General features: G+C 41.7%; 1 protein-coding gene across 1 annotated transcript in view; it reads right to left on the bottom strand.

Moving 5' to 3' along the window:
• Positions 1–10,061: 10,061 nt before the first annotated feature.
• Positions 10,062–24,149, bottom strand: part of hyal6 (hyaluronoglucosaminidase 6) — a 16,842-nt gene continuing 2,754 nt past the window's right edge. The window contains exons 2-4 of the mRNA XM_071458385.1: positions 13,323–14,291; positions 12,883–12,972; positions 10,062–12,269 (exon numbers count right to left, since the gene is read on the bottom strand). Of these exons, the coding sequence (XP_071314486.1) occupies positions 11,793–12,269; positions 12,883–12,972; positions 13,323–14,258 (1,503 nt within the window). The 5' untranslated portion in view covers positions 14,259–14,291 and the 3' untranslated portion in view covers positions 10,062–11,792. The remainder of the gene's footprint in view (positions 12,270–12,882; positions 12,973–13,322; positions 14,292–24,149) is intronic.

The following is a 24,149-nucleotide window of genomic DNA, read 5'->3' as shown; positions in this document are numbered from 1 at the left end:
CAACCCTGAGAAAATCTGTGCAGCAGAAAGAACAGGAAGTCATCGGGGTTTCAGAAGTGTCGGTGTTTTTTCTGCCAAAATAACTATGCAGCAGAGTTAAATAGTATCTTCATCTCTGTATATTCCTTTGTAATGTCGCTGCAGAGTGTCACTGTGCTGATTAAATGACATTACATGTGGACCCAGCACTTTAACCCAGCCGGAGCCGAGATTCCAGTGGTTCACCACACATATTTACAACCAGAAGACAAAAGTCACAGTGAACCCAATCCCTGCAAAGTCCCTCTGGTAAATATACACATGGATTTTCCCTTTTTCTAACTGTGTGTTTTCATGCTGAATAAATATGTCACATCAACTAAACAGAGATTCTGTCTGTCTGTAGGGAGAAATATAGAAAAGTTTGTCTTTTGTTTTTTTAATGGTACAGGACAGGTGTTAGATTACGGGAAAATATATTATTATGGGAAAAATCCGACTCAGTAAAACTTGTCTTACCTATAATTAAAATATTCACATCTTAGATCCTCTGTGTTCATTCATTATGAGCTTTAAACATCAGAGAGCATGTTTCCGTGCTAAGACGCCTCCACTAGAGCAGATCTAAAAATAGATCTGAAAACTGTCTCTTAAGAGGTTTGTTTTTTGTGTGTAATGAGATTTACAGACTCTAGCCTTTCTATAGATGTTTATATCTAACTGGACTGACCCTGTCAGGCCGTCAGTCTGCAGCAGGCAGTCAGATCAGAGACGGACAGCAAGATGGGACACAACATTAGCAGGACAGATGCATTTCTTACTGAGCCTTTTTCATACGAATGTTTGAGGTTGGATTCACCAAACTCTCTGCACTAGCTGCACAAACTTGTCATAAATCGCAACTCGTTTCAGGCTGATGAAAACCACCTGTTAATGAGGAGGTGTGTGCACATTAAAACTGCCTTGTAAAGCTGTTTTACTCCATTTGCGGGAAAATTTCATACCATAGTAAAATGAAGAATCTGCATAGCTTCAAGTCCTGCTGTCAGAAATCAGCAAAAAAACCGTAAGAAATGTAGTAAATAGGTCAATTATAGTGTTGAGTCATCAAAGGGAAGGTTTAGGTGCTAAAAACGTCGTGATGATGATGATGAGGATATGATGATAAGAAAATTATTTTTACATGAACTTTGTTATAGATATTTCTTTAATTAAATAGCCTAATATTTGGTATCATGTTTAAATTCAGCCACTATTAAGACAAGTGTGTTTCCTCTAGTGAAGAAACTTGGGCTATCTGCTGTGCGACAGGTCTCATGAACCTCATTCATACGTAAGAGAAAAGTGTCACTACAAGAAAATTAATGAATGACACATGTCACTTGTACGTGCCACAAATCTGTTCATACCTCTGGTTCTTGCATGAGGCTCATTGTTTTTATGTAACGCACGACAGACTACACACAGTGCTTGTTGCTATGTGCATGTAAACCTACTCCTGCCTCCTCCTTCATGATTTTGGACTTTTGGACAGCAAACGACAGCCTCTGTCTCGTTACTGTCAGTGCAGGATATGCATGAGGTCATTTTGTCATTTCAAAGTTTCCGTCCCAAACAAATCTCACTAATCTTCAGTCTGGACAAAATTCCGGGAACTATTTGTTCTGAAGGAGGCAGAAGAGGGTGGATGGGGAGATGATGCAGGGGCAACCAAGCTAGGCTAGCAGTTTCCCTCTTCTTTCAGTCTTTATGCTAAGCTAAGCTAAACACATCTTCAACCTACCCTTGTTTTGGACACAGTCATTTCGATCTTCTCATGTGGTTCTGGAGAAAACAGAGAACAAGAGGGTTTGTTTACTGAAAAAAACTCTGACATCAGAGCGAGCGTGTGCATGTGTGTGTTCATGTGTGTTTCCTTTTCTCTCCTCGACGATCAATCGTCAGTGATTCTCTAAGTTTTCTCTAATTTGCCTCAGGCAGTTCACCTTCCAATTTTGTCTTTCAAACAAAAACACACACACAAACAAAAACAATGTGCGTTTCAGGCCGAGGGTCGAACCTGCAGCCAGGGTGAGTCTGCATCAGCTGTGCCGGCCCGTGGGCTGTAATTGCATGCTTTGCGTTTCGATGTGTAGGAGGGACATGAGAGAGCAGTTTGTTGAGGGTGAACAGAAATCTGAGGAACGTTGTTGGGTGAAATCATCTGTGTTTGAGCAGCAGCCCAACTACTAAAGCTCAGGATGCGAAAAAACACATTTTTCATATGTTGTCAAACTTTCCCTGAGTAACAGAAATCTGTTTTCCATAAAGACGGTCAGAGGAGCCGAAGAGTTTACGAACAACAAATGTCGCTCAGCCGTTAAATTCAACTAATGACGAGGGAGAAATAAAAAAGGTTAAATGGTGAAGATTGGTGAACATCAACCACTCATCAACCACTCAGACTTCACTGCTGCTGCTGGAGGAGCTACAGCGCAGGCTACAGTCACTGTCCTCGCGTGCAGAGAAGAGGAGGAAAGAAACGCTCATGAAAAAGGCAGAGAGTGTGTGTGCAGGCCACAAGACAAGAGAAGGAATAGGACTTTTTTTTTTACTGCTGATAAATGTGTCAATTATTTGTTTTGTATTAATAGTTTAGTTTGTGGTTAGCGCTGTCGCCTCATCAGCAAGATGGTTCAGGGTTGGCACCCTGGGCCTGGGGGCTGCGTGGGTTCCCTCCAAGTACTCCGGCTTCCTCCCACAGTCCAAAGACATGCACATTAGGTTGATTGGTGACTCTAAATTGTCAGATAATAGTAATAAATCTCCATAACGTCAAATAAACATGCAGCCAGTGTTAAAACCCAAAGATATTTAATTCACAATGACGTAAAGAAAAGCAGGAAATTGCTGAACTGTGTATATATATATTTATATAAATGCAAATTCAGACCACAGAACTCAGAAAAACACACTTACAGGCTGATTTCATAATACCTCAACCTCAGAGAGAGAGTGTGTGTGTGTGTGTGTGTGTGTGTGGGTAGTGTGTTTGGATTCCTCTGGCCTGGCGTTGGGATCCTGACAGCAGATTCATTTCCACCACCTCCGTGGATGAAAGGCCCACCCTGAATCCACACAACCCTCCTCACCCTCGCCCCCCAAACCAACCCACCCGCTCGCTCGCTCACCCCTGCACGGAAACCTCGGCGTCGCCGGCTGTGGTGGTCAGAGCCTCCTCATGAACATATGGATTGTGTTATGAAAATGTCTGGGCTCAGACAGCGCGGATCCTCCTGCCGCTTTAATGGCCTCAGCTGTAATGAGGCATCAGGTTGCCCGGGGAGGAAGTGACGGTTCAGGGTCTATGTTCAGGACATACTGCGTGATACAGAGGGCTGCAGGAGAAAATGAGATGAATAATGGTCGACAGAAATTAAATTTCAAAGAGCGGAAACTGAAAACTGAATTCTGTGGCGGCTGCAGATGAGGGTCATCATCCCTTCATCATACTGACCAAACTGCTGCTTCCCTCTCACTCCTGTTTCCTTTGTCTTAACCATAGACTGTATATTTCCTGCATGTTTCAGCCCATGATCAACAACCTGCATATATTTTCAACTCCTGCTGATCATTTTTCAAATCACTCAAGTTTCTAACTTTCCTGTCTTCCATTGTCTTCTTTGAATTTTATTTGAAATTGCAGAGATGTAAAATTTGTCAGCTTTTTTCCCCTTTTTGGCAAAATTACTTGGCTTTTTCACATAGTTTAAAGATTCCATATTGTATAAAGGTAAATGTCAATGTCATGTTTTTTAATATAAAGCAGGTCTAGGTTCTATATTAATACTGTGAAAGTGTCAAAGCCTCAGTCCACAGAGAAACGCACACAGCCTGTATTCAGAAACTGAGCCTAAAAACGAGCTGTCAGGACTTCTGTAACTTTGTGATGTCACAACCAAGCAGTCACTGCAGTCAAGCAGTCAATCCACCTGGATTGGATTTCTCTGAGTGTTTACCTGAAATCTGCTATATTTTTTAGATCACTCAGTCAGCCAATCAGAAGAGGGACTCTCCTCTGATTGGCTCATTAAACTGTTGTTACTAGATAAGCCTGACAGAGGAGATTTAAAATTACATAGAGATAGTTTTTGGTACTTAAAACTGCAAAGATGCCATAAAACTTGAAGTAAAACACAAAAAATGTGTCAAATATGGTCCAAAAACCTTTGTAGAGACTTGGGAACTTTTACCTGCCTCTTAACTGGAAAAACTACAGTTAGGTTAAAATTGTGCATTTGCATCTGAAAACACTTCACCGCTTCAAGACACTTTTCTTATATGCAACTCTGTTGGTCAGATCATAAATCTGTCTCTGTTTTACCAGGCTACATGCAAAGCTGGGTCGACTGTTCCAGTCAGATGGAGGTGATAAAGCACCTGTAGCTGTTTGGTTACCGAGGAAAACACCAGAAGAGGAGGAACTTCTGCACTTTAGCAGATTAGTCACAGTAAGAGTTACACCTCACATTTGATGTGTACAGGTCGGTTTTCTTCCTGGTAGGGTCAGAGAGATGGGTGCACTTACACAAGGCACGTCAAGTGAAAAGCGGGTCTAAATCTTTGCTTTTAAATTCTCCATTAGTTTTATTTACTTAATTTTTAGTTTTCCAGATGGAGGAGAAATAATACTGTGAGGTTTTCAGACATTTTACTATTGCAAGGTGGCCAAGTGATCAGCTTTTTTTTGTCACTTCTTGTCACTGTTAACCTCCCATATAGAACAAAATAAACGTTTTCTCATCTGAACAGTTATGTAATAAAGTTTAGAGTAAAGCAGAATTATCACTTCCTGTTTGAAACACCATCATACCTCTTCTCTCTGCTCGCTCTGATGTTTTTATCAGACCATCACTTGGAAGGAAATGAACATAATTTCTTTCATCACAGTCAGTCTGCCGTGACTCTGACCTTTGACCCACAGGGACTGAAGCTTAGTCTGCTGTCTGCAGTCACGAACACATTTTAAACAGACGTGAGGGCCCAGTGATCTGCAGGAGTCAGTGCAGTCTCATACAGTCTTGTGGTTTCTTTCACATATGTCAGTGAGTGTGTTTTGTGTTTTGCCAGTTTTCCCCAGCAGTCATATTATTGTTTCTGATGCCATCTTCGCCCACCAACCTAACGCTGCGTTTTATGGCCCTCAATGAGCCTCAGAGACCTGTTGTGTTGATGTAGGATCAGGATCTGAGGGGTCGACTGGATTCAAAATCAACAGACCGATGCTGAGTTGATGTTTTTACTGGAGGGGACGACTTCTACTCACTCTGAGTCTCTTCTTACAGTACAGTAAAACGCCTCAGAGTGATTTAGCATTTCATTTCTGAACTCCGATCATTTGGACTTTTTGTCCCACATCTAAAGCTTGGTGACATCTTGACTGATTTTGATCACATTTTCTGTGGATGTTGTGGATCCCACAGGATGACTCTTAATGATGTTGGTGACCCCAGAGCATTTTCTCTAAAACCACCATCAGGCTATTTTGCCTTAACCAACTCTGGTCTGTGATGGGTGCTACTCACCAGACATGCATGAAATTTGCAAAAGTACAGAACATATTTGTGATCCTAGATCTTTATTATTCCATTTTCCTCTGTATGTTTTTGACACGCTACTAGTCCAACATATTTAAAGCTATGGTTCCAAAGCTGAAGGAAAGGAAATAAGTTCTATGACTTTTGATGCATATATCTGTAACAGCTGATCTTCCACAATCCTAGTTTATTTATTTGTATTTTGCACTGATTTTCACTGGACCTGCAGAGCTTTTCAGCCATGCCTGGGCTCTGCAGCAGTGTCAGTTAATTGGTTGGTCAGTCCACCACGTTGTCTCCACAGCTACTGGACAGATGTGCATGGTGCCCGCAGGATGAATCCTGATATTTCTCTCTAGCGCCACCATGAGGTTGATATTTGCTGCTTGTTGTGAAATATTTCAACAATGCTGTGCTGTACCACTGTGCTCAGAGGGAACTTAACACGGCTGTAGACTCTTTGTCTAAGTTTGAGAACGTTGTTTTAAACAGATTTTCTCACAGTTTTTGTCCCCACTCTTACAAAATCAGTTGTTAGTGATGTTTATTGTTTCAGTTTTGGTCTTGTAGTGACTAAAGCTCAGAAAATGATTTTGGTTGTAGAAAGTGAAAATGAAAAGAGTTAGAAAAAAAAAATGAGGCAGTAAAGTATAAAACTATGAACTGTTATAAACACAGAATACACTGCAAGTGTTATTTTTAACAGTTTGATTCTTAATCAGAAATTTTGTAGGCCTATTGTTTTTTACTCAATTTAACCCTGATACTGAAAAAGAAATGAGATCCTTAGTTTTTCTCTCTCGACCATATGTGTTCACGTCGACCTGTAAAAGTTGTTGGATCCTTTCTTTCCTCAATACATACTTTAATTTTGAAAGGAGGTAATTATGTGTTTTCCAGTTAGTCATCAGTCTTTGGTAAGAAAAAGTCGGAAGTAGAGCTTTAGATGTTTTGGGTTTTTTTTTCTTTTCCATCTGAGGCTGTTTTTGAAGGTGAGATGTTCTCTCCATCTGGATCATCAGTCGTCAGTGTTTAGACCTCGTTAATTGTTTGTGTACGAAGGTCATAGATGTTTAGCTGCTTTTCCTGCAGGCCTGTAATCAGCAGCAGCACATGAAGCTGATGGAGAGGCAGCAGAGTTGGTGATGAACAGCTGATAAACAGCCAATCAGAGCTGCAGACTGATGCCAGACGCCGTTCAGTCATTTACGTCTGTTCACGTCTGATTCTGCCGACAAGTCCTCCAACCTGAACGACCTTATATGTCATTTCTTAACAACCCTCTCAAATGACCCGTAGGAGTGTCTCGTTAAATAGTGCCCCTACAGCAGCAGGCGTACTGGACCTTCATTGCCATGGTTACAATAATAAACGGTCATGTCTTGGTTAAGTTTTGGAAAAGATGGTGATTTTGTTTAAATAAATACTTCCCCAACATTACACAATCTTTGTTGTCATGGTTACAGTAATAACAATGTGGTTAGCTTTGCCGAACGGTCGTGGATAATCAAAATAACATAAACTGCTGCTTTCACATGGGAATCGAACACAGCTCTCCTGTGTCATGTTGCTGTGTTTTGTTGACCCATCCACCCACGCCAACCTCCTCCTGTGTGGACTTCATCTCTCTGTAAACTACGTCAGCGCGCTTTTCCCTTTCATAATTAATACAACCACTAGATGTCGCCTAGAAACAAAACGTAACTATGGGTCATGATAACCTGCTGCATAGACGACCTACCTGCCACTGACAACGAAGAACTGTCACTGTTCACTGTTCATACTGTTTGTGTTACATTTGCTTAAAAACTATCATGTCCAGCTGTTTTAGGACTGTTTTGAGCCTTTTTTTAAAAATATAATCATTTGTTTGTGAGCAGTTTTTAAAGATGTACATCTTCATTAGGAACCAATGTGCTGAGTGTCACAGACAGGGCTGGGCTGAAGTACTGGGAGTTTTTAGGAATCTACAAGGGATTTGATGGCAATAAGGAAAACAGAATTAAGCCATATTTATTCTTTAAACCGCTGATGCAAAAAGAGTGTCAAGGTCCTTTAGAGACTCTGTCCTGAAACTTGCTGATCAATGGTTTGATTTCTATAGAGTGAAATCTCAGTGACAGACTGTTTGTCTCTCTCAGTTCGACAGAAAACAAAACTCCTGTTGAGTCTGTGCCAGTTTCACTGCAGACGAGCTGACACTGAACCAAAGCTGATTATGGTTATTAGTTAAAGTAGAGGAGCTTACTGAGCCCTCAGGTTCGTAAAATTACAGGTGTCTGGTGTCTGTATGTTTAAGGCATATTGACTGATGAACCCCGGGAGTTTACTTTGTGAAGTGGATACAGTATACGGTGTTTTTGAACGTCTTCAAATGTGGTTATGTTAAAACAGCAGAAGAAAACAAACTATTTTATGATGTAACCTTCATTGACAGAATAATTTTCTCTGCTCTCACATTACCAAAAAAAAATCCCTGACATGAAACAGAGAGGACTGTGAAATGCAGATGCTACAGCTGTTTACTTCCTCTGCTGCCAATCATCATAATCCGATAATAACCCCGACAGAAACGCACCGTCAGAGTTATTTAGCCAAGTCAGCCTTAGCTCTGCCAGCTTCACATTTACTCATGAAGAAGTGTGAAGGCCGTGAAATGTGATTCAGACCAGGAAGGTCAAAATACACGCTTGTGGATAATTTCATGACTGGATCTAAGTCAGTTTTATTTATATAGTTCAGACTCACAAATTAACCTCAGAGGCTTTACAACCTGTGTCATTAACACTCTGGTTCAGGATCAGGAAAAACTCAACAGGAAAGGGGTCAGTATTCACCATATGAATTGCTTATCAGATGGTCAGATGTTTAGTAGTTAAAATATTTACCATGTTCACCATCTTAGTTTAGCATGATGGCATTATTATTAAAAATGTTAACATTTGAATTAGCAGGAAACAAGATATACAGCTGAGGTTGACAGAAACATCATAGTTTTGTAGGTATTTGATCAGAATCCAGATCCTGATGGTGGCACTAGATGCAAAGTTATTACAAGTCATCCTGAGGGACATGTGAATGTCAAGTAAATTTCACTGAGACATTTTACTGCAACCACAACCTCAAGTCAACCTCAAGATGGTGCTAGATGAAAGGTCAGAGGATCATCAGAGTCATTAGGATTCATCCACTGAGGACCATGAATGTCTGCACAAACCTTCAGAAAGATCCACCCAGTGATTGTTGAGTTGTCTCAGTCTGGACCAACCAGAACTACCGTCTCCAGAACCAGCAGCTACTAAAATATTGATCAGTGGAGCTGTTTTTCTAACACTTTCTCATATTCAGAACATAAAGTCAGAGCTTAGAAGTTTTAATGTGAAGTTTCTGCTCTTTCCTCAGGTTGTTTCTCTTCGGTCGACGTCCCTGCAGGACTCTTCTTCACTTCAGCTGCAGATCCTGTCAGCTGATATGTGATCACTCAGCACAGCTACAGACCGCAGGCAGGCGCCCCACAGAGCATCTACAAGCTGGGCCATCACCAACATCCAAAAACACCAGCAGGCAGGGGTCAAAGGTCACAATCAAGAACTCAAATAAATTCAAGTAATGAAGTTGAATCAGAAAACCTTCTTTCTGCAACACAAACACAAAGTCAAGACCATTTTTAACAAGCTCAGCTCTCAGGATATAATTTAACTTTCATAAAAGACTGTTTATCACACTTGGCTGCAGCTTTTAGCTGCTCGACCACACAATCTCAGCTCCACCTAACCTCCACTCAACTTTGAAAATTAGGATTTTCTCTAACCCAAAATAAAACTGACCCAACAAAGAACATGTGAAAACTGCATGTGCTTATCCATGTACATGTGAAAATTTATCAGATTACAGATAGATGGTGTTTCATGTTATTATAAATATATATATATATGTATATTTGCAAATCTCACGTCCCTTTATGATGTGGACGTATAACATGAAAAGTTTGAGGACCACATGCCTATAGGCTGTGATTTACAAATCAACTTACAAATTCACATGTGCTTTTTGTAACTCATCTGCAGCTAGGTTGTATTTATAAAATGAACTGAAACCAAAGGCTGCCGGGAAGGAAACAGTTTAAAAGCTGAAAGTCAGTGGGTGATGGTGAAAGACATTTAGGAGGGAGGAGTGATGTCTGGGTGTGATCATTTTTAATTACTACAAAAACAACAAAGTCAGGGATGAGTGACTGCTCCTCCTGAGCAGACCTGATAGTCTCCACTCTGGGCAGCATGTTTGGTGGTTCATCAGTCTGGTCACTGAGTCCGTTCTCCGAGAAGCTGAAAACCACAAAAGCTGCTTAATTGTGTTATTGTTGGGAAAGCTCTTCATTTTTTTAAAGCGTAGAAATTATTCTGAGTCACTGTGTTTCTGTGCCTGGCAACTCATTTATGTCCAAAACATGTTTAATGAACAGGTTCATCAGGAGGTGAGTTACAGCAGAGTAAAGACAACCCTGTGTTTGTTGGAGTGGTGAGGTAAGATTTATTCCAGAGTATAAAGATAGTGACAATAAACGGTTTAAAATAAGAATACGGAGCTGTGCTGTAGCAAGTAGCCATGATATACAGTAATCCATTATGAACCATGCAGCATAACACTCTCATGTTATAGCAAACAGTGAATACCTTGAGTTATTTAGTTTGGTCTGGTCGTACAAACCCAAAATCCATCATGAAAAAAGTCATGTATTATTTCCATATTATTTCCAACAGTCACACGATACATTACTTCTTTATTTTTTAACATATATGACTGGACTCAAGACCAGAAGCTTGATGGTTCAATTCCCAGGGTGGCAGGAAGAATGTGAATGTTTATCTGCAGCCCCTCTCTCTGCATGTGGACCCCCTGGACACAGGGACATGTGCAAGCACGCAGACAGAACCTGCTGTCCCACTCATTTTGGAGTATACCCAGTCCTTAAAAAGAGCAGCACTTCCTCCTCCCTCTTTACCACCACTGAGCTGCCTTGAACCTCCAATCTGCTCCAGAAGCCAGCGAATCAGACCATACCAGACCGAGGTTAATCTGATGCTTGAAGATTGTTCTCTGGTGGTGGGACTCCACAGCTCTGATGGATAAATTGATACAACTTTTTCTCTCCTAATAAAGACTCCCGTCCCACCGCTACCACCAACCCTCCCACCCTTATTCTGCAGGTAAAAACTCTCTGATCCTCCAGCAGTAGAAGATTAGCGATGAACCTCTAAATTTGAGTTGTTCAAATCAAAGTCCGATTGTTATGAAATTCTTTAACACTTTGTTAAATCCACTGTTTACTCTGTTTTGACAGTTTCTATTTTTAGAAGTTTGAATCACAAACCTCCAGCTGCAACAGAAGCTTTAGCTCCACCTTCTCATCACCCAGAACAGTGTTTGATACTCAGCCATCCCTCCCTTTCCCGTGGGACAAACGGGGGCTATTGTTATGCTGTTGGGTCATGTGACTTGTCCCGCCGCAGCTCGCTGTGACTCATTTGACTGACTGGACTGTCACCACCAAACTACATTTTTTCTCGGCAGCCTGATGAGGTGCTGACTGTGATGTCAGCCTCATTATAGTCATTATCCCAAATTAAACAAATGACTGAGACTGTAAACTAACTGAACTGTCTTCTGAAGGGTTTTGATGATGAGGTTTTTATAGAAGACTAATGTTTATTTCTGCTCCTACTGGAGAAAACATCTCAGTTCAGTTTCTCTCAATAGTTTTTCTCTAAAGGTTGTTCAGCGAATAAGAAAGTCAACTTAGAGATAAACAATCATCAGTTTGCTGTGCAACAGGCTAACACCATTATGCTGGTTGCAAAAATGCTCCTTCAAGGTCCCATATTGTATAAAGTGAATTTGAATTTGAAGCTAGCCGCCATTAACATAATTTTACATGAATACTCAACCATCTTTTGAGTATATTCACCACCTATAGGTTCTAAAATGCTCGAGCTTGTAGTAGATGCAGTGCTCCTATAGAAATCAGCTGATGTCCTGTTTGGGCAAGCAGGAGGACTTGGATGAAGAAAGAGATCTCTGGACTACCCTGTTAAGAGCCTGTTTTCATCACAAACTGGGTCTGGACACAAAAAATGGATCTTACTTGTGGCTAACACTCACCTGGAGCTGCTCATTCTACAGACCTTCCTGATGTCATCTCAACAGGGACTTTCTGGAACGAAAATTAGGTCTTGGTGGCTACAGTATCAGACACTTGATAATCAGACAGAGTCCGAGAAACATGATGACACACAGACAGGAGAAATGGAGGGAGAGGAGCAGCAGGATATCTCCCAGCAGGCTGTTCTGGCGCGGGTGAGGCAGAGGGATGGCAGGCTGAGGCAGAGGACGGGGCGGAGTCTGGGGAACCTCACAGTAAACACCTGTCCAGCCCTGGTAGCACTGGCAGGTGAACTTGTGCTTCATGTCCAGGATGTCGTGATTGTTGAGGTGACCGCTGACGTGGAAGGTGGGGCCCCTGGGTGACGGGTTGCGGTGGATGTGAAAGAAGCGTGGGTTCAGGTGCAGGTAAGCACCCGAGTCAAGGCTCTTGCGGACGCACCTGCCGTTCTTCTTGCACAATGCTTTGCTGCACAGCTTAGCAGCAGATGTGACATTGATGACATAATGTCCCAGCGGGCCGTCAATGTACTTCTTTACTGTCAGACAGTTTCTCTGAAGGAGGTAGGAGACAAAACTCACTGTCAAAAGTCTATAAAATCAAAGGATCGTCTTGTGTTTAAAATCTACGAGAATGTACCTATTACACAGTATTTATGAGTAATGAATTGCTTGCTTAGTCCCATTGCAACATATGCAGTTTGCATTGACAACAATAGCAGATTGCTGTTTTCTAATCTGATTTTGGTTTTGGTAATGCTGGTAATGTATGTTAAATTAGTTGAGACATCAACATGGTGAGCAATTGATTCTTTTTGTTTTTAAGTAGTAGTAAGACTCATTTGTTGCCAGTTCCTAGACTTCACAGAGCCTGATGACATAAATGACATAAATGTTCAACTTAAGTTAGAATAATTTAATTCCTTCCATTACAGTTCCCGAATGCTTTGTGGCTCATTTTGTGTAATGTATGCTATAATATAGCTATAAAATAATGAGTAGTCAAATTAAAGCTTCACCTTTGACCTGATTTTTAGTACATGTAAAGCTTTTTAGCTATAAAACCTAGTGGTGCACATTAGCAAATAAATACCAAATTTGCACCAGTTTAATCAGTTCTGTCTCACCAGTTTGAGATATGTTTTGCCTGTTGGACTTTTTACCTCACCTGTGATCGAGCATACTCCGATGATCCCCAGAGGACGACACCTGATGCTCCCAAGGCTGCGCTCTCCCCAATGGTATGAACCAGGTCACTCTGAAACAGGGAGACAGGCATGTTAGCCAGTCAACATCTGAGTCCAACTATGTAGTCCAACTACCTAGTTTTAATTGCCTCTTATGACATGCAGCAATCCAAATGCTTCAATCCCTAACCCTCATTTTCTTGTAATCTACTAATTAATTCTAGGCTGCAAACACACTGAGAAGTGTCTTTCTCTGGGAAAACATGTTTAAGGTACATGATCTAATATATTCTGATATGTAAAGGTTTGTGAGCAATTTATTTTGTTCAGGTGGTTGAATCAGCAAATTCAGTTGTTTTCTGCTTGGTAAAGCTATCTGGTGAGCATCTCATCAGCCATAGGCATCTGTCTGAAAACAAACCTCTGAAAGAACCACAAAGGTGTAGGCATAGAAAGGTCTGGAGTAGACAAACACGGGTAAGGTGAAGTCTGTACGGGCGATGGATGCAATCCTCATGGCTTCCTTGACTCGATAGTGGACAAACTTGACAGTGTTGGGGGAGGACTTGAGCTCATAATCCAGGTAGATGGATGGATAGAGGGCTGTGCTCTCCCTCCAGAGCCACATCAGATGGTCGTTGCGGACGTGCTCGACATTGGGGCATTCGCCTGTGTATTGTTGCGGGTGGTGCTTGTACCCATAGTTGTAGCAGTCTGGGAACAGATAAAACCCCCAAAGCCCATCTGGCCTGCGCCCTTCTGCCAGAGCTAAGGTCAGGTTCATGAAAGCCAGCCCAGCCCTCTCAAAATTTTCCTTAGCTTCCTTCTCCACCTTGCTCTCTGGCCAGTTTGGGTGAAGTTTTCGGATCTGTTCCTTGGACTTGTTGCGGTAGATGTCCTTTGAGCCCCAGTTTCTGACCCATTGAGGCCTCCAGTTCTCCCAGTCAATGACCCCAAGGCCTCGAAAATCCTTGTGAGGGATCAGCTTGTCGATGTCAGCCCGGGCCTTGCTCAGGTGTTTGGAGATGCTCTGGTTCTGTGGCAGTCCACCGTTAACAGCAACCCCGGAGTTGGAGTAGTATGGGTAGTATCCGAGATGGCTGTGGTAGAATATGGTGACATTCGGTCCGCTGAGGGTTTCGTTGAGGTTTGCTATGATGTCAAAAACACTGAGATCCAAGTCCACCTTGAACCGAAGGCGACAGGACTCAGTAGGAGCATTCCACACTACAACAAAAGGTCGGTGAGGGATCAGAGGTGCACGGGCTGGCTTCAGCTGGTCACCCCCAACTTGGAACTTCACCCCAACACCAACCCACAAGACCAGTGCTAGAAGAGGGGGCCCTTTTTGCGCCATGGCCGCTGATTCTTCATGGAGCAATTAGTGGTCCTACACAGGCAGAGGGGAGAAATTACACATTTACAGAGAAAATAAACACATTATGAGCTTCACTGAGCAGAGATAATCAATCAGGCCTGTGAGAGAACATATGAGAGATGATCACTGAAGTGAATGCTCCAAATTCCTCAACACAGAAAAACACAAAGCTCCCCTGTTCTCTGATGGACGATGGCCTATGATGAAAAAGATGGTGGTTTGAATCCCAGAGCAGCAGTGACAGTGTGCAAAGGGAGAGCAATGAATCAGGAAACGCTCATCCCTCTCCCTTACTTTTCAACATTTAACATCCATTAAAACTCCAAACAGTAACTCAGGGATGCTTTAACCACACTCAGTGAAAAACCCATCTCCTGCACTTTTTCCTGTCATAGTCAATTTGGTTTTCTAAAAGAAATGCACACCTCGCTGCTCTTCTGTTGGTCAAGATCAATGGCTATATAAAAAAAAGGGACACTCAAGCTCAGCAACTGTATATAAAGACTAACCCCTGTACAAAATGAACCCAAAACATCCCGGATAGGAGCGCTGCCATCTCGCCACCTGTGCAGTAGTGATTGCTTGGTGGAGCCGCAGTATTGAGGTCCGGCCAATTCACCTGTCCAACCCAATCGCAAATCAATCACAGCTGTCAATCATGACATCATATTCCAATTTTATAGCATTAAATGACTCATTTAAACCAAACACTTTAGTATACATCAGTATGATAAGAACTACCAAAAATTACATAAACCATCTTTGAGAAAAATTTATTTGACGTACACTTCAGTTTGGCTCATGTCCTATGTGTGTGTTTGGGTGAAACACCGACAACAAGATCTATACCTTTTTGAATAGTTTCAGGTTGAAGTAGTTATTTCTATGTGAAATTTGTTTAAGGTAAATCTGTATTTTTATTTATAACCACAACTACAAGGCTTAAAAACTCACTCTGTATATACTGAGTTGCACATACAGTGGCTTACATACTAAAACACATTTAGTCTCTTTATAGCTTTGCCTTTTATTTTCTTCCCTGACATTCCTCCGAAACTGTTCCTCCAGCTCTTTATATAAGAACCACCCACCCACCCAAATCATCTAATTGCTATTGGCGCCTCCTCATATGCAAGTAATTCATATTTTAGTTTTTCCAAAGTCAGGGGAAAGACATTGTGACCCAGCTCTTGGGAAACATGACCACTGAGATTGCCTCCATGGAAAATCTCCCATCATTCTCTTCGCACGATTGTAACCAGAGCAGAATTGCAGGAAACCACCGGTGGGCTGAGGCTTCTCCGATCATTTCAACTTTTCATTCATCACAGGAGGCTGATGTTCCCTGATGGCTTTAATTGCACAAGAACTTTACGATCGCAGTAATCTTGGATGTGGATCAGTTAGTGGAGAGCTGGAGGAGAAGATGGTGGAAGACTTGGGATTCAGAGTCATACTCACAAATAAACTGTCAAAATGTTTCCCTCAAAACATTTTACGAAAGCTGTAATTTATCAGAAACTTTCCTCATGTCCGGCTCAGCTTAGTGAAGCATTTCTTAATGCTGTGTGTCTCACACCAGTTTCATAATCCTCACAGTATGATGGTTTCTCTGGTGATGCCAATCCAAGACAAACTGAGTGCGGTGAAGCCACTCAGACTGTCCTCCAAACCACTGAAAGGCCCTGAGCCTCTGGAAATGCTGTGACTCCAGTCCACAATAAAGACCCCCCAGACACAAAGTCTGAGTCCAGACTGATACAGGAGACTCCATTTGGTGTTTTGTCTCAGACAGACACAACAAAATGGTGAAAAGCAGCTGAACTCAAGTAATTGGATCCAGATGAGGACAGGGGGGTAAGCTGTCAGTGTGAGCTAACCCTCCTGATGTTTTGCCATGCTAGTGGGTTGGCTCTGTCAGTCGGTCAGTCCACTAATTTGGTCCATATTGAAACATCTCAATAATTATAACGACTGGATGGATTGCCATAAATTTTTGTGTACACATTTATGGCCCACAGATAATCCTGATTACTTTAGTGATTCCCCGACTTTCCCTCTGTTGAGGAAAACCATGAGCTTCACTTTTGAGGTTGACATTAGTGCCATGAAATTTGGTTCAGACCAAACACCAACCTCTGGGGCTGAAAAATGCAACCAAACCAAACCAAAAACTGCAGTCCCTCAAATGGCCACTTGAGGCTGGCCCCACAAGCTAATCAGTTCACATAGACTTCCATGTTAAAATATCCAATTTTACAGTACAAATAAACATGTTTAAAGCCTGGAACAAAAAACTGTTTTGTTCTCTATAGCTAATTTCCTCCTTCATGACAACTGTACAAGGGGTGAATTTTTATATAACTCACGTAAAAATTTTATAAAGGCTTAAAGTTCTGCATAATTGAGGGTGTGCTGCTTTGAGTGACAGGTGGGCATGAGTATCCTTGCCACAAAGTGACATTCACCAAAGCCACAGCTCCCAGCACAGCCCTCCTCTTTGACCATTTTTGAATTAGCTGGGAGTTGGGCTGAGTCAGCCATTGCCAAGATGGCGACAGTGGAGGTGCCCACTCTGAGCTTCAGAACTGCTCTTTAGAAACCTATGGGTCAACCTCTTCGTCACGGAAACTACATCCATCTTTATCTACAGTCTATGGTTCAGACAAAAGCAATCATAGCTTATTAACTCTGTTGAAACCATCCAGTTTTATTTTCCCTCTAAGGCAGAAGTCAGTCAGAACTTATTGTCACATGAGCAATGTAAGCTCAAGATGTTGTTTCATTCTACCATAATATTGTTATTGGCTGCACTTGTTACACGCATGCACTTGTTTGTATTGTCAAACCCACAAAAAAGGCTTCTGGGATGGGGATCAGCTGATGTGTTTGACAAATGTAATGCCAATCCATTGACGAGCAGGACAGAGCTTCTAATGTTAGCCTTAACTCTAATAGCACCCAATGTCACAACTGAGAAACACAACGCAATGTACGTTCTAGTTGTGAACAGCGTTTTTTAAGTAACCTTACACCGCACAGATGGACATCATTAGGAAATTATCTGCTGATTATTGGCCTTGGAAGAAACACATGGTTAAATTAGTTAGTCAGGCATGCATTTGTGGTTTTGGGAAGGCTTCAAAAAAGACATAACATTCCAAACTCACTCTTACTACAGCCTCATACATGTTACTTCACCAGCCAGACCTGCTGTGTCTAGTTACAGAAGCTAAACTATGATTAAACTGATGCTTGCCTGAGTTATCTGGATTTTATCTGTGGTGTTTTGGCAGCAGTGTGTGTAGATGTGGTGATGCTGTATTTGAGGGTTTCGGGCTGGTCAGGATGACTCTGAGCGGGTGTGTTTGATTCATGGACCAGCTCGTACAGTTTAGTCTGGAAAATATGAAGCCAGCCTCGAATTAACAGTTAATGATCCACTGTCAATGTCCAGCAAGCAGAGTCAGAGTGAGTGTCATTATTGCGTGCGTGTGTGTGTTGGGGGGCTTTAAAACCACGGAAACTCTGAGTCAGACACTGCTGATTTGACTCCCAGCTTGTGTGGAGTTGCAAATGTGTCTAAGGATGAGGCCAGATTTGCTTAATACATGAGCTGATTCCCCAGCCTTGATGTCTTCAAGAACTTGATCCATGACGGACACAAAAAAAAAAACCCTGACAGTCAGACCTGGTCAGAAAAGACAAGATAATGATTAGACCTGATTTAGATCGAAAAGCAATGAGTGGCTTGGTGGACAAGAGCAGCAACACAAGACTTTTTTCTGTACTTCACAGTTCACACTCTCTCCTAAAACAAATTTTTCTCCTGTGGTGATGATAATGATCATGATGATTGAGAATCCACAGGGGTTTTAGATATATTGACGCCCAGACCTGCAGCAATACAACAGGATGCAACCAGACCTGGCTAGACTCAGTATTATTTGGATCTGGTCTGACTCTCAGTTACTGTAAAGCAAGTTGACCCATGTCTAGTGTGAAGATTAGCTGAGAACCTGAGAATGATATTGTATCCATCTGAGCATGCTCTATGACATTTTATACCATGCTCCCAGTTCCTCCCTAGCTTGTTACTGACTGATGATATCAAAGCATTCTACACATATATTGAGAATTATTTAATTAGGAGGGTTTTCTTACTCCCTCCTCTTTTTGGAGATCTAACATGCTTTTACACTCATTCATCTACAAAATGTACATCCAGAAAATCTTTTTGGTGTTTGAATTGGCTGCTCATATGCTTATAATTTAGACATAAATATAACTGCACATCCAACACTCTGGTCAAGAATAAAGTTTATTGTAAATATTCATGTTCCACCAGAGGAGCCATCCTTTAGAATCTGATGACCCCATGACATTTGCTCTAGCAAGTTGATAGACTGTCCTACTGTAAACAAAACAAAACAAAAAAAAAAAAACTAGCCCGTAGGTCGTCTGTGCAGCAGGTTATTATAACCCATGGTTAGGTTTTGTTGCTAGATGACATCTAGTGGCTGCAGTAATTATGAAAAGGCAAAGAGAAGGTGACAAAGTCCACATCAATAAGAGGTTGGGGTGAATGGATGTGAAAGTAGCAGTTCATGTTGTTTCCATTATCCGTGGCTGTTCACTGTTATTATTGTTACCATGACAACAAAGATCTTCTGATGTTGAGGAAGTACTTATTTTAATCCAAACTACCATCCAAGTGGTGTTAGTGCCTAAACTTAACCAAGCCATGACCATTATTACAGTAACCATAGCAAGGAAGCTAGGTATGCTGCTCTCGGTACACTTTATTATTGTAACCATGACAGCCAAAGTCCAGTACGCCTGACTTCGTACTGGCGTACTGGCTTTCAAGAGACACTCCTATGGGTCGTATCAGAGCGTTGAAAAAAACGACCTGTATAGTTGTTCAGGTTGGAGGACTGGTTGCAGATGTTTCTTCTGTCCTGCACTTTCTTATTGTGGCAGTAAAACGTAAAGTATGAGAGTTTGTGTCACTCACATGCATCCACTGACAAACAGGTAAAATGTATTTTTGCAGCTCAGTCTTCTTCAAACAAAATGCTCGTTGGGTTGTCGACCGATCAAACAAAATCGATCATCTGAAGCCTGCAGAGGCCTTTAATCTGCATCACTTTCTCTCTCACACACGCTGATTATCTCTGGTTTATTTCCAGCTTTCAGTGGAGTCTTGATTATGTTCATGTGTGGTTTTCAGGCTGCGGTCTCACTGCTGCACTTTCCAGATGTGATTTTACAATTTTATTAACACCAGCACTTAGACATGTCCCTGCAGCAGCAATGAGAAGTTACATTTTTACTTTTTTACTTGCACAGCTTAGTCATTAAACCCGTCGCCTGTCCATTCATCCGTCTCTTTCCCTTCCCTCTGAAGCAAAGTATCTCAAACGTTACTGTTCAGTGTGACAGAAATTCTTCTGAAAGCTCCATTACATCTGACAATCATCAATCAATCTAATATGGAAACTGAATGTAAGACAAGGCTAATTTTTTTAAGTAATTAAACACAAATCATCAGGATCTCCGTACATCCTTGATACCACCAACTCATGAAGGCATGAGGGTTTTTGTTTCATAAACATGGGAATCTTTTCTTTATATTCATCCTTTATGATGTGAACACGACAAGAGGCTTAAAAGGTGTTGGTATGTTTGGAGGAGCATTAAACTGTCCACAGTCCACCAGTCTGGTTTGGGATAGCTGTAAAATCTCCCACTAACCTGAGCTTGAAATACATTTTCACCAACATTACCAGAGCATCATGAAAATCCTCCAGTGAAAGTTTGTTTCAGAGAAGTGACGGGGGGAAAAAAGAAAGGAAATACTAATAAAGGTCATTTTTTATGTTGGTACTAGATTAGATGTGTAAAGACCTGTGACCCAATCTGCCATTTATGGTTGAATAGGTAAAACATTTCAATAAGAGGAATAAAATCAGTTTTATGATGAAGATGACGTACCTTCCCGTCTCTGCCGACCATTCTGTGCATCGAGGCCTCCTTTTGGATGCTTTCCTCGCCTTTACTGTTTTAGCCTCAGATACAGAGACAGTCTGTCTGAAAAGCTGCTGAACTGTCTCTGTCCCCCCTCTCTCAGCTCCCCTGTGTGTTATCGGGGCAGAGGTGCCCCACTATTGTTGGTGTGGCCCCTCCTCATCTGTGCCCAACAGGATCCTCATTTACTGGACCAAACAGGAGAGGAGCCCTGGACAGTAAACAGACTGGAGAACATTTTAAGACCTATTGAGGACTACAGTTACCTGGGGACAGGAGGGATTTACCCCCATACTAGGAACCAAGTACTTCATGGAGAAAAGATGCTGGTCTTAACAATGTGGACTACAGCAACAAGGACGTGATACTGCAACATGGAAGTTACGTGTTTAACTTGTATGATTGTCTGGAACATACAGAACTCAAAGATTAATATCAAAGAAATGAATTTTGCCAAGTGATACAAGAAGTTTCTGTAATAAAATCAGATTCCAGACGGAACCATAGACAGGTCACAGCCCCCTAAGCAGTGTGCCAATTACCCTCTGACAGTCAGGGAGTTAAAAGTGGATACATACATTTCAAGTGGCCAACAACTCAGTTACCAGCCTAAAAATCCTACTAATATCAAAACATAAAACATGTTAAAAATGTTGGGATGCTTTATATTGCCCAACCAGAATATCAAGATCCCCGTACTGCACATTGCCCCGCCCACACTCAAACACAAAAAGAGGCCAAAATTTGGTTAACTGCTCGGTTTTATTGTATGTATATTTTTATTTCTGGTTGCAGCTGAGGAGAAAGCATAGGAGTTAGGGGCCTAACAACACCTCAGGCATTAGCAGGGGGCGGCAGGGAGAGATTTTTGCCATCTCTCCACTACCAGCAGATGTACTGGGGTTGAAGGAGCGAAACATCAATGACTGGTGGTCCAAAGCTGGTGACCCAATCAGGCCCACGGCTGTGTTCGTTCTGGCTTCCCCTAAACGGAGGCCTTGCTGGAGGAGCGCTCCAAGGAAGTGATGAAGATGCAGTAGGCAGCATCCCCAGCAGGTAGTCCATCAACCTGTACGGCAAACTCTTTAAGATGAATATGCTGTTTTAGAGCCTTCTCCACATTGCCAAGAAAACCTAATTTTTTGCCAAACACGATGCTAAACTCTTTAAATTCCCAGAAAAACTACACAGGGCAGGGATTCATTATCTTAGCCACAGCCCTGATTCTTGACACGGTATTGACCCTGGGAAAGGTGTTGTACTCAAGTTTTTCTCTCCCTTCTGTGCAGCTAAGGAGGAAACATCTGGTGGATTATAAACCCACTCTCAGTACCGCCGCACCTCGGCATCAGCATCGCAGAAATGTACATCATCATCAGTTTATGTCTGCACACTGGACACAAAAGTTTACTTTATATCACACTTCCTGCCACCCGCACGCAACATCACCTGAAACTGACTGTGGAGCAGCTTACACCAGCCAAACATGAGCTTTCATCAGATAAAATCAGGGTACATTCCTTCAGCTGGAGACCTTCCTGGAGAAACAAATGAACAGAAATTGCAGAGAGTGAAGAAATCTCCTCTCTGTTTCCTATTTGCTTTTTTGCCCTTGGAGGCCTCTCAGAGTGAAGACCTATTGAATGTGGTGCATCATAAAGCGAAGTTTGGTCCTAGTCATTTTCCATTAGAGGCAATTGAGACGTCTCTCAAGGAACTGTGGGATAGCAAGCGACACGGGACAGACTGTGTCTGAAAAAGGAAGCAGTCAGAAGTTTAAAAATCTTCACTTTATGTAAACGAGAGCAAAGTTTATCAGTAAGTTCCAGAGTGATATGACAAAAGTTAAGTTTTTATCTGCTGTGATTAAAAAGTTGAGGAAGAAGAAGTCATTATTGTTGTTCCTGGGACATTTTTGTATGATTACAGATTACAGATAAATGTCACTCTTCAGTAAAGCAGCAGTTTTCATACATTTGCTCCCTGGATTGACACATCCCACATGCTGTAAACTACTTTTTCTGTCTGTATGATTTATGTGGTTTGTGCTATTGGCATTGATTGCGGTGATACTATATGACTCCACCAGTTGAAAAGTGTGTTCAGACTGAATCCTAAGCAAATTTTTCAATATTTCACTGGCTGCAAAACACCTACACCCATCTTTTTTATGGTGTCCATACACACAAGGCAGCGTCTTGATGTGTGTCAGCCCATAATGATACGTACACAATTATTTTGTTTTCCAGAGATGATACCTGTCAATCCTCCAGATAAACAGCAATTTTACCACATTCAGCCCGATCACTCTCTCGTTGATGCGTCAGTGTGTGCTATGAATCGGGAGCATTAAATGGTTTTCTCTCTAAACAGCAGCCACCGATTCCTCTCCATACATTCACAGGTGAGCCTGGACCCCCTGAGTGATGCTTCCATACAAGCAGGAAAACAGACGACTCTCCTGCCCACAGAGAAACTACAGCAGCAGCAGTCTGGTTTCATAATGCACAGCGGTGGAGGTGAAGCAGTTCCTGGCAGCTGTAGAAATATTGTAAATGCTGAGCAGAGTGTTCGGATGTAAGTTGTAGACACTCAGCTGTATGAACAAGGTCGAGCTAATTTGAACATTTTGTATATATTGATTTAGTTCATCTAAATGTAAGATCATTTTCTGTAACTCTGTGTGTTTTCAGTGTTTTTCACCAGGTTCATTTTTTTTAGCGATTGGCAATGATTGTCTTTTTGCCCATCACTCTGGTCCAGACTGAAATATCTCAACAACTACTGGATGGATTATTATGACATCTACTGCTGAATTTTAAGGTCAGATTATGCTGGAAAAGGAGAGAAACAATGTCATTTAGATAAAGGGGTTTAGAGCAAATTTTCACACCATCTCCTTGGAGACATGCATGACGTTGTGCTCGTTGTATTCACCGGAAGTGACAGAAACAGTTGTGTGAAGACTGAAAAAAGAGAGCTTGAAAGAGAAGTCACATGCCTGGCCAATCACCGTCGGATTGTCTGATCTGTGAATGAATGTCTGGACAGGAAACAACACAGACAGACATTAAGACTCCCATCATGCCGTTCTGCAGCAGTTTCTATTAGATTATGCTGGCAGACATAGAGAAAAGAGCCCAGGTTATGTCTGGAACACAGGGGAGGCTTCTGGGAAGAGGACGTCACTACAGATGTTCTTCCCATTTGTCTGAAGCCTTTTGTTTAACTAATGAATTAATTCAGTCCATTCCAGTGATCCTTCACTAAAGTAAAACTGATTTCTGATCTGCAGCATAGTCTGCAATTTCTATTACATTTTTTTAAAAGTTAAAATCCTATAAGAATATAAAAATATTGTTTTAAACTGTTAAAATATTTTTTACAATCTCATAGGCCGCTTATTAAGCTTATTATGACCAGTACTTATTGCTGTTTGGAAAGTGTTTGGATACAAGTGACAGCGCCCTCTGGTGGCCATAGCATTTATTACAGGATCACAGGAAGAAGTCAGGCGATGCCACAGACTCACAAAGTCCATGTAGGGAGCAGGTTTAAAAAGGATGGATGGATTGACAAAACACTGGACTGTAACACAGGAGATCGCTTTTTGCTTAACCAAAGTTTTACCATAGCACAGTCACATCATAAAGGGGTTAGTTAATTCTTTTTCAGCTGTTTGTTTGTGGTTTAAACCTATTTGTGCATTCAGTTTGGAGGATTTGTTGGATGCTTTAATCATACTGATGGTCATTTATCAAAGAAACAAACAGGTTGTCATCAACAGTTAGCAAAGTAAATACAGATATGTTAAAGCTCTCCTCTTTAAAGCTGTAATGA

This window comes from Trachinotus anak, unplaced genomic scaffold (genome assembly GCF_046630095.1).
Source record: "Trachinotus anak isolate AG129_WGS33_773 ecotype Australia unplaced genomic scaffold, CSIRO_AGI_Tana_v1 ptg000002l, whole genome shotgun sequence".
NCBI lineage: Eukaryota > Metazoa > Chordata > Actinopteri > Carangiformes > Carangidae > Trachinotus > Trachinotus anak.
Note: the sequence above shows the minus strand (reverse complement) of the source record. Positions and strands in the feature narration are given on the sequence as shown.